We start from the raw sequence: 12,038 nt of genomic DNA, 5'->3' as shown, positions 1-12,038 counted from the left end.
GTGCCACTCCCTCAGACACTGAAATTTCATGAGCTTGAAAAAAGACATATAGTCCTGCCAGCGAATTCACATGCTCCAGCAGACATGGCACTGAAGACGGTCATTGTTATACACACATATATATTCACGCACGCACACATACATATGTTCACATATCACACACATATATACATGCGTACATACACAATACGCACACATACATACACACACATGCAAACATAAACAAGACGGTCATTGGTATACATACATGTAAATATATACATGTATATACGTACATGTCTATAAGCCATACGCTCACATATACCCATATGCATACACAATGCATAATAAACAAACATACCTATACATACCCACATGCATACACTCATATACATACATATACATCCACATATATAAATACATACACACATATACTTCACATACATATACGTACACATATGCACAAATATATACATACACTTACCTACATATACATACACATCTATATATATGCATTCATATACATGCATACATACACATACATATACATACACACATGCATGCATACATACATGCATACAAACATATATAAATGTATATATACACACACAAACATATATACACACAGACAAATATACATATACTCATAGAATAAATACATATAAACTCACATGTACATATATAAATATACACACACATACATACATAAATATACATACACATATGCATACATAAATACATATAATGATGGCAGATTAATTGTTACATGCATCCAGCATTACATGCGTACACACGTCACAGCTTTTTTATCGCCACAGGGACTTTTTTTTTCTTTTTTTTTTATAATAGACAAATGTCTGAGGAAGTATCTATACAAAGATGATGTTACAGAGTTTTAGCTTTGTACGACAGCTAAATCTCTCTCTCGGTTCCAAATGTTGACATCCAGCAACAAGCAAGAGCAAGATAGCCAGCAACAAGTCAAACTGCAGACCAGCTTAATGCGGGTACTGGTCTCCCGCTTTGTTGTTTTTGTTTTTTTTAAATAAAAAATATATATACATACATATACACATATACATACACACACACACACACACACATATATACATATTAAATTCCACAGCCAAACAACGTCGCAGCCCACAAGAGCTATGACAGTCAAAGAACCGGAAGTCCAATAAATGTATACATATATATGCACACATATATATATATATGCATGCACACACGCACGCACATCCACACATTCGCATGCATACGCACACACACATACATATACACATATATATACATAATATATATGTATATATATATATGTGTGTGTACATATGTATATATATATGTATATATGTATGTATGTGTGTATACACATATATACAATACATATATATATACATACATACATATATATATATATATATATGTATGTATGTATACATATATATACATACATATATATACATACATATATATATATATATGTATATGTATATATGTATGTATGTGTGTATACATATATATACATACATATATATATGTATATAGTATGTATACACGATATAACATACATATATATATACATACATATATATATGTATGTATTTATGTATGTGTGTATACACATATATCACTAAGACTATATATATATATATGTATATAACACCAACATATACATGCATATATACATACATTATATATATACAATACATATAAACATACATACACCACATACAATATATATATATATATATATATATATTATAATAAACACTTCATATATGAAGATCGTGGTATAAAACAAACAAAAGGGTTAATCACAAGTTAAACTACACATGCAACACTGAATCACGTCGAGTGGAAGTAAGCAAAACAAATGAAAATAATCGAGTGCAGGACTAATTAGAAAACTACCGAGACTGAAATTCTAAGAATATCCCTTCATCTCCATATTGAACTAGGTAGCTGAATATCACCCTCAACTTCCTTCCACTTTCTGTGAAGGTCTGCTCTTAAAATAGACAATTTGCTAACCATTCTCGCCTCTACATTAAAAAATAAATATGACCACTAAAAATTATTGAATCAGTAAAAAAAAAATAAAAAATAAAAAGTCTCATTTTTGTTTTTCTTCGTTTTTGTTCATGTTAAAAAAAAAAAAGAATCTCCCCTCCACACACAAAAAACAGTAAATAAAAAAAGAAAATCTCATTATTGTTTGTTTACATTCACATAAAAAAAGTCTGTACAAAAGAAAAGATCTTGCATATTTTATTGTTTGTTTTGATTCTTTTATTATTGGCATATTCCGGTTCTTTCCACTATCTGCCCGCAAATTCTTGTGAAAGTTTGGATTTATCATGATAACAAAACTGCATGGAGTAGCAAAATAATTTTCATGTATCTTTTTATTTCATGAAGTTTTGAAAGTCAGTTATTTACAGAAACAGGTGCAATAGTGACATCAAAAACGGTAGTTTATATCTTAAGTTTGTGACAGCTGAAATGTTGATTTGAGGATGTCAGTTTAAGTTGATGGTTTGGGAACAAAATTGTATCTTGTCATTTTGAGTGCGTTAATTCATCTTATGTTTAGTTTCAACATGTGCAATTTCATTTTGCTCAAAATAAATGCCTTTTTCCATACACAACAATATGTCTGTGGGCAATCATATTTACATTTCCTGACCTATTCACATTTGTCCAACCAAGCGAGATTAAATTTTGTTATTTTCCCCATTGTTGAATGCGTCAACGCTGAATTTGTTTTACTTTTAGATTTTTAATTTCCAGTAGTGTGGACAAAGGAGTTATGCCCCTTTATCAACAAACTACTCAATGTAGTTTTGTGATAAAGGGACACAGTTCTTGTATCCACAATACCGGAAATTCAAAATTTAAAAGTAAAAGCAAGTTTCATGATAAAGGGATTAACTCTAAAATAATATGATGCAATTTCAGAAGAATGTATTCCGATTTTATTTTCAGTATTTTTTTTATTAATACTTAAAAAATAACTTAGTATTTATTTCAATTTTATTGTTAACATTTCGAAATAATTTTCAAGCCCTTTTTAAGACATTTTCAAGACATTTTTCATATTTTCAAGGAAATAATAAGGCAAAAGTCAAAATTCAAGTTCTTAAGTTTGTGTAAACCTTGAAACGGTGGTAATGTTCTGCTCGTTAGTAATGGCAAAAGTTAATTCTTGCTATCATATGCTCAACCTGTGTTTCAATGCTATCACTAAAGTAACAATATTTCTGAACAACCTCAATGACTTGCCGTTCACATATTTTTTCCACATCTGAGTTCTAATTAATCTGTTACCCTACATTTCTCGCACGCAAACTGGTTACCATATCTCAACCTAATAGCAATTTCACTGCACTTTTTATGTAGCAACACACATGGACAATAAAACGCTTTGGATAATCAGAAATTTCAAGGGGCTTGTGCTAAAATATTTATATTTTACAAACCAAAGCACTTTAAGTTGTCAAAATACCATCGTTTTGTTTAGAAATGAATATACTTTCAAATGAATAAACAATAATGTACATTATATTTTTTAAAAGTTTTAAGCAAATAAAGTGATAAAAATGTTATCATAAAACGGCGATTTCAGCAAGATTTTGTAATGCCCCCCCCCCCATTTATAAATGTCCGTACCGTGCTTATAGTAAGAATTTTTTTAATGAAATTTGGATAATAGCCAGAAAGAATGTCAATTTTAATAGTTTCGGTTGTCCGAAATATATTTGATCACTCGTTTTTTTGTTGTGTTAAAAAAGATTTCCACATCATTAGTTTTGAAAATTTTGAAAAAAGAAATCTTTAGATCCGCTTTTAAATAAAACAATCTTTTTACTATGTTTATCCGTTGAAAGAATAATAGTATACTGTTTTGTCTTGTGGTACGTAGCAATTTAAAAACATGATATCGAGGAAAAAAAATTGTTTTTAGTTTGAATGTAGATTGATGTAGTATTAGTAATAGCATCAGCCTGGTGTAAACAGACGTTTTTTTTTTGTTGATTTTTATTCCAGATTGAGTTTTTTTTTAATTGAAATCCTGATTATAAAAAAAATTTCTTACATGTTTAATTAGAGCTATTTTGTTAACAATATAAATATTTAAAAAATTTGGATAGTAATCAAATTTTAAAAATATTTTGTTTCACTTTAAACAACAAAAGATGTGAAATTTTTTTTTTTTGCTTCACGTGTACGAGCGGTACCAACCCTTTATATTTTTTTAAATTTTCGTCTTATGTTTTCAGCAGATTATTATTGAATGGAAACTAATCTACCAGATTATAAAAAAAAAAAATGCAAAATCGACATTTAAATATTTGTCGGAGCAAAAACAGTAGAAAAAGACATTAAATGTAATTAAAAATAAAAATCAAATTCATCCAAAATTTGTGAATAATTTGTCAACTTTGGCAAAAAGTTTTTTTTGATACTTTTACAGTTTATCGCCGAAACTGGAGATGCCTTTTTTTTTTTCGGGCACCTGTCGTTAAAATCAGAAGGAGAAATCAGTATTTTAAACTATGAGCGAAGTAGGAAATAAATAACAAAAAAATTACAAAAGTATTTTATTAAAATTGTATTTTCTTCAAAAGACTTTTCAATAAATGTGTTTACAATTATATTTTGATACATGTTTATACAAGAAATGTTTTGCTTTTCAAATGCGCTCACCCAGTTTAAATAATTATGAATATGTCATTTTCATTTTCTGTTTTTAATAATATATATATATATATATATATATATATATATATATACACGTTTCCATGAAAAACTTTCCCGTTTCTCCATTTTCGACAATAAACTTTTTTTTAATATTTCAATAGGTGGGACAAAAAATACTTTGTACTTTACCAAAGATCACGTTTTCTGAATAACATTTATTTTTGACTGTTTGTCGTAATTCTTGTAAAGTTTCACAATAGATGTCAAACACTCTTAACAAAAAAAAAAAAAAAAAAAAAAACTTGCTTAACCTTACCCTAGGTACAACCCTAGGTACAAGTAGCAAGCCTCGTCCTAAAACCTTAGCCCTAAGAATAACCCTAAGTCCGAGTGACAGAACCCACCAAACAAACTTCCTCGGGGAGTTACATAAGCATCAAAAAGAAGACTTTTCCTTAAAGAAAAATGCACATGATTAATCTCCCCTAAAAAATAAATTGGTCAACTGTCCTAAAACGCTAGAATGGTTTTGAAATGGTGAATTATTTTACATTAAATTTATGTGAAATCAATGGTCACTTTAAATTCCAACACAATTTCCCTTACCCCTATCATTAACCCAAAGTCAGAGTGGCAACCTCCCCACCTCCTCATAATTGCACAAAGACCCTCTTAAAATCACACATAATCGCCTTTTAGGAAAAAAAAAAAAAAAAAAAAAACTCCCAGGATTTATCTATCATAGAAAAAAAAAATGGGTTAACTGCCCTAAAATGCTGGGATGGTTTAAGATGGGAAATTATTTACATTAAATTCTAAAATAATTTTTGTTTATCTTTCATTAAAGTTTTTCAAAGTGTTCTCACGTAATTGCCTACAAAGGTATAATCACATATTTTGGGGAGGTAGTCTATTGGGGAGGGGGGGTAACAGAAGGTATTAATCTACATTAATATCAAAGAAATATTGCAATATATTCATTTTTAAACAGTCCTAAATTTAGATTTCAGTTATTTGTGCATAAAATGCATTACAATTCAGCTTTGAGTTCTCTAACTTCTTTTCTTTTAATGGATACATGGTATTTTTAAGGAATTGCAGCATATATATGTGCATTTACTACAGATTATTTGGAAAGCATTCATTTCTGGAGACTTTCAGTAGCATATCCTGGTTCCTTGCACAGAAATACACTTACATAGAAAATTTCATTGCTTAATCTTGTGTTTTAACAAAAATATAGCATTTTTACTGAAAAAGTAGTGTAAAAAATGTGACGAAACGCATATGGTCTTAAAGAGGGGAAAATGTCCAAACATGTAGGGCATAAAAATAGTCATAACTTCCTTAATTTTAATTGGATTTAAAAAATTTAAAAAGATTCTTTCTTAGCTTATCAAGCTCTTTCTATCTATGGCATTATTAAAATATTTTAAGCCATTTTAATTTTTTCATGTGTATTGCTATTTTATGTATCCGATGCTGACAAGAAAACTGAGTTGCCATTAATTCCCTTATTGCAAACTGAACATGAGAACTTTCCTTCTTTCCAGGCTATTTCCAACACTACAAACACTAACCAACAGTATAGTCTTGGTGACATCGATTCTAAGGCTTTTACTTTATAATTTGATGTAAATGAAAATGATATTTTAATTTTATAGAGTAGAAATACTTACTAGAAAGACAAATAATTTGTTGAGCCTCATTCGAATATTTCCACGACAAAGAATCACCAATAATGGTCATACACTTTGAGCACTGGAACACAAGTGGGTTGTGATGATTTTTGTGATCTGGAAACATGTCAAACATGTTAATAATAACATCTTTCTTGGCCATCTCAAATAAAATGCTTCCAAAAAATATAATCTGGAAAACAAAAAAGATTTAATCTTAGTTGGTTTTATAATGGAAAATGATTATCCGAGTCTACAAAAACAAAATATATAGACACACATGCATACACAAGTACAAATATTCATATGATTATATTTTATATTCATATGATTATATTTTATATTTATACGATTATATTTTATATTTATACGATTATATTTTATATTTATACGATTATATTTTATATTTATACGATTATATTTTATATTTATACGATTATATTTTATATTTATACGATTATATTTTATATTTATACGATTATATTTTATATTTATACGATTATATTTTATATTTATACGATTATATTTTATATTTATATGATTATATTTTATATTTATATGATTATATTTTATATTTATATGATTATATTTTATATTTATATGATTATATTTTATATTTATATGATTATATTTTATATTTATATGATTATATTTTATATTTATATGATTATATTTTATATTTATACGATTATATTTTATATTTATACGATTATATTTTATATTTATACGATTATATTTTATATTTATATGATTATATTTTATATTTATATGATTATATTTTATATTTATACGATTATATTTTATATTTATATGATTATATTTTATATTTATACGATTATATTTTATATTTATACGATTATATTTTATATTTATACGATTATATTTTATATTTATATGATTATATTTTATATTTATATGATTATATTTTATATTTATATGATTATATTTTATATTTATATGATTATATTTTATATTTATATGATTATATTTTATATTTATACGATTATATTTTATATTTATACGATTATATTTTATATTTATATGATTATATTTTATATTTATATGATTATATTTTATATTTATATGATTATATTTTATATTTATATGATTATATTTTATATTTATACGATTATATTTTATATTTATACGATTATATTTTATATTTATACGATTATATTTTATATTTATACGATTATATTTTATATTTATACGATTATATTTTATATTTATACGATTATATTTTATATTTATACGATTATATTTTATATTTATATGATTATATTTTATATTTATATGATTATATTTTATATTTTAAAAAGCGAAAATGTGTGTGTATGTATGTTTGTATGTGTGTTTGTAGGTCTTGCAAAAACTTTCAACACAGGTCATGGATTTTCACAAGATTGGTATCATTTTAAACTTTCAACCTTCGCTCGACAAATATCGAAAAATTGGGCAAAAACGTTAATTTCTTCACCCTGAAATCAGCAGTTTTCTACAGGGGGTAGGGGGTCAGCAAAACCGTCCTCTCATGACGAGTTTGGTTCTACGCATGCATCATATGACGTCGTAAGCTGATTTACTTTATATATTTGAAAAAGTGACACAATTTCAGCGACGTCGTCTTAGCTCAGTTGCTTATAGAGTGGCCTCATTATCTAAAGGTTTTGGGTTCAAATTGTGGTGCGAGATGTCTTTTTTTCGATTTTTTAAATTTTAATATTGAAGCAGGATTATTTAAGCCATTTTTCACATGTTTTTCAGATTTTTTAACGTTCGTTTTTCTGTTTTTTTTACTTTGCTTATTCTTAGGTTTTCATTAACCCCCCCCCCCCCCCCATCCCACCATACACACCCAAAAACACCCAGGCAACGCCGGGTACCCCCCGGGGTTATTTAAGCCAGTTTTCACGTGTTTTATTTTTGGTTTTTATTTTTCAGATTTTTTTATTTTCTTTTTCGCGTTTTCTTTTTTTTAACATAGTTTGTTTGCCTTACGTTAGTTTTTTTTGTGTTTTTTTCGATTTTTTAAAGTTTTAAAATATTTACTTAGCTTATTCTTATGCTTTGATTATCACCCCGCCTGAGCACACACACCTCTAAACACCCGGGCAATGCCGGGTACCCCCCACTAGTAAAAATATAAATCAAAGTCCAGTATAGATGGAGTTCTATACTTATATAGCCTGTAAAATTTCAGCCATATCCAATCAAATTTTATCCTGCGCATATGTATCTAAACATAACGTATGAAATGTAATATTGAAAAAACAGTTTCCCTTTTTGCTGTCGTAATTTTTTTACCGTTTTTTCATTTTAAACTTGGAGCATAAAAACATTGAACGCATAAAAGAAAAATAAATTAACATCATTGGAATGCTTATCCAGTAATGTAATTCTTTTAAAAATTGACCCACACATAAAAAAAGATGACTTGTTACATTAGGTATGTAATATTGCCAATGTCTACAAAAATACGGCATATGCTTGTAATGCTAATATCAGCCTGCTCTTAGAAAAAAATTATGTTAAGCCTCAGATCTCAATTCATGGAACCAACATAAAAGCTGTGGACAAATTCACTTACTTGGACAGTATTCTGTCAAAGACAGTACACATAAACGATGAAGTTGAGTGCAGGATAGCCACGGCTAGTGATGCCTTTGGATGTCTCAGGACAACTGTATGGGAGTGTAGAAGAATTCAGCTGCAGACAAAACTCCAAGTATACCGAGCTGTGATTCTTACCATCCTCATGTATGTTTGTGACACTTGGACTGTATATGCCAGACATGCCAAGTAACTGAATTATTTCCATATGACCTGCCTCCATAGATTGTTAAAAATCAAGTGGCAAGATACCATACACAGAGAATCTAGGCAGGTCAAACACACCATGTTACAGTAGTGCCAGGTGCATTGGGCAGGTTATATATTCCGCATGCTTGATTCAAGGTTCCCAAAACAGCTCTTTTATGGTGAACTGTCCAAGGAAAAAGACCCGGTAGGAGGACAGTGGAAATGGTTCAAGGACAATCAGAAAGTTTCTCTCAAACAGTTTGGTTTGTATTCTAACTCATGAGAAAAACTAACCCAAGACAGATGTTCCTGGCATGCCGCAACTCACAAAGGAGCTACAATTGCTGAATCTGCATGCAATGAAGAATGAAAGAGACAAAAAATGACATGAGAAAAGACAGAGCAATCAATATTTCTGATACAGAATGGTATCCATGTGGGAAAAACTTCAGAGCTCAAATCCATCTGACAAGCATCTTCGAACCCACAGAACAATTGCATGATCATTTTCACAAACGATGGACAAACATCAATAAAAATACCCATATGAGAAAAGTCTGGAAACTTATTGAAAGCACCTTGCACACTACCATCTTACATTCATTAATCCTTATCCTTGAGTGGCCTTTGAACCTTTATAAGTGGTGAGGTTGTGCATAATTTGATGTCAGTGTGGGAACTGTACACACAATTAGACACCGTCTACGCTAGGCCAGACATCTTACCCAAATATCTGACAACCACCTACCCAAGCAAGGTCTTTACTCAGAACTTGTTATTGGAACCAGATCTCGTGGCACACGAAAACACAGCTTTATAAAAGATCAGCTCAAATCCACTCTTAAGGCGGCCAATATTGATACAAACAACTGAGAAGTTAATGCAGCCCACAAAGAGAACTGGAAAAGAATATATGAAAATACCAAAATCTTCAAAAACAAAGTAGCAAAAAAAAAAAAAAAAAAAAAAAAGAAAAGAACCCAAAGAAAAATAGAAGCTTAACAATCTGTGGTGGCTGCACAAATAGTACTTGTTTGTATCGTAGGAAATGTCAATGAGCAAAATATATACTAAGAGATTGAAACGTTCTAATAGTTAAAAGTCATAAACTTGAGTTATTGTTTTTCTTTAGCTAGCCAATACCAAAACCCGTTTCACTCTTAATAATTTAGGTGACTAAAATAACAATTAATCACACTTAGTAAAATTGTCCACAATGACCAACAATTAAACAAAGTAAATAAATTTAAATTAATAGTTTTTTTGTTTTTTCCTATATATACTTTTCCTTCAATCTTTTCTTGGTATTAGCTAATCCCAACCCAATAATATTCTACTTTTTTAGGCGATTACAACACCGCAACAAAATTGGAAAGTATAGAGGAGGGGGGATCAGTTTAGCATATAAATTTAACATGCACAAATACATTATATATTGCTATGGGAAATAAATTTTGTGCTTTTTTTTGGGGGGGGGATACCAGATTTTCATACATTTCTTGCAAGTTACAAGAAAATAAAAATTATTCATTAAAAACAACCCAGACCTCTACAGGTTTCGTGTTTTCCTCAAGTGATTCCAATATGATGGATTGATTCACTAGAATGTTGATATTAGAAACAGAACACCCCTGAAAAATCTTTAAATATTGAATTTTTTTTCTTCTGATAATCTAGTGCTCAATCAATAATAATAATCTGTTGAAAAATGTTGAAGAAGAGGAGGAGGGTCATTGAACAGGGTGGCCAAAATGCACTAAATTTTAAACTGATTGTTGACAGTTCCAACACTGAAACAGATAGTTGGCAGATCAATTGTTTAAAATATGTTGTTTTAAGCAAAAACAATATCACTGAGTAGAAAGTTATTAATAGTTAACTTTTATGGAAAATTGGATAAAATTGCATTTTTCTTAGACACAGACAATAGAGGAGTTCACACACAGGGGACATAACTCCGAAACGAATATTTTAAATTACTTGTTTACGGCTGCAATATTTGTTATCTATAGCGATAGACAATTTTTTAATTTTGGTCAATGTCAAGTTTCTTTCCAACTCCTCCAAAAACTTTAAAATGACAACTTTTATAGGTTTTTCGTGGTGCTGAAAACGAATATTAAAATTTGGGGCAGATAAGTAGTTTTCATATGAAGAAATTACTTTTTCAAAAAGTGGGGGATCACTTTCCTATATAATTTTAATGTAAAATGAGTACTTGTACAGTTTTTAACAGGTGCTTCTGTAGTTTAATTAACCACTTTTCGATAAGTAACGTGCTGACATTAACCGAGCAGAAGGATCATTTAATATTTTACAAAAATTCTGTTTACATTAGGGGCGGTGGAGGGGCCCCTCCACCGCCCTCTAATGTAAACAGAATTTTTGTGAAATATTAAACTGCAGAAGCACCTGTTAACTATACAAGTTCTATAATGAAAAAAAGAACAAAAAATAAAAATATGTTTTTGTAAACTTACTGAGAGCATAATTAATGTTCTAAATTAAGAGATGAAAAAATGAACATATTTCTTAGTAAAAAAAAAAAAAAAAAAATCAGCGCCGGTTTTCAGAGGGTGCTGAAAACAAACATCACAGTTAAATTTGTTTTACATGAAAAAATTATTAGGTGGCCAGAAAATGGGTGCTCATTTTACGTTAAATTTATAGAGGAAAGTGATCACTTTTTGAAAAAGTAATTTGTTCATGTGGTTAAAAGTAAAGAACCTTACCTCATGCATCGTGCGGTCAGTGTGGAAAGTGCAGTGAGAAGAGAACTGTTGGATTTTGGAGTTGAGTTCAAATTTAACGTCAAGCTATTTTGGCGCAGTGACAGAAATGGGTGACCGAGTAAGATTGAGCAGCGATATCCTGAGG

At 29.2% G+C, this 12,038-nt stretch overlaps 1 protein-coding gene across 1 annotated transcript in view; it reads right to left on the bottom strand.

Annotated features, from left to right (window-relative positions):
• Positions 1-12,038, bottom strand: part of LOC145239863 (protein Mis18-alpha-like) — a 100,661-nt gene that overhangs the window by 76,426 nt on the left and 12,197 nt on the right. The window contains exon 2 of the mRNA XM_080103431.1: positions 6,363-6,555. Coding sequence (XP_079959557.1) covers positions 6,363-6,525 — 163 coding nt within the window. The 5' untranslated portion in view covers positions 6,526-6,555. The remainder of the gene's footprint in view (positions 1-6,362; positions 6,556-12,038) is intronic.

This window comes from Euprymna scolopes, chromosome 19, assembly GCF_053919585.1.
Source record: "Euprymna scolopes isolate OS-2025 chromosome 19, ASM5391958v1, whole genome shotgun sequence".
In the NCBI taxonomy this organism is placed as follows: domain Eukaryota; kingdom Metazoa; phylum Mollusca; class Cephalopoda; order Sepiida; family Sepiolidae; genus Euprymna; species Euprymna scolopes.
The sequence above is the reverse complement of the archived record's forward strand: the minus strand, read 5'-3'. Positions and strand labels throughout refer to the sequence as shown.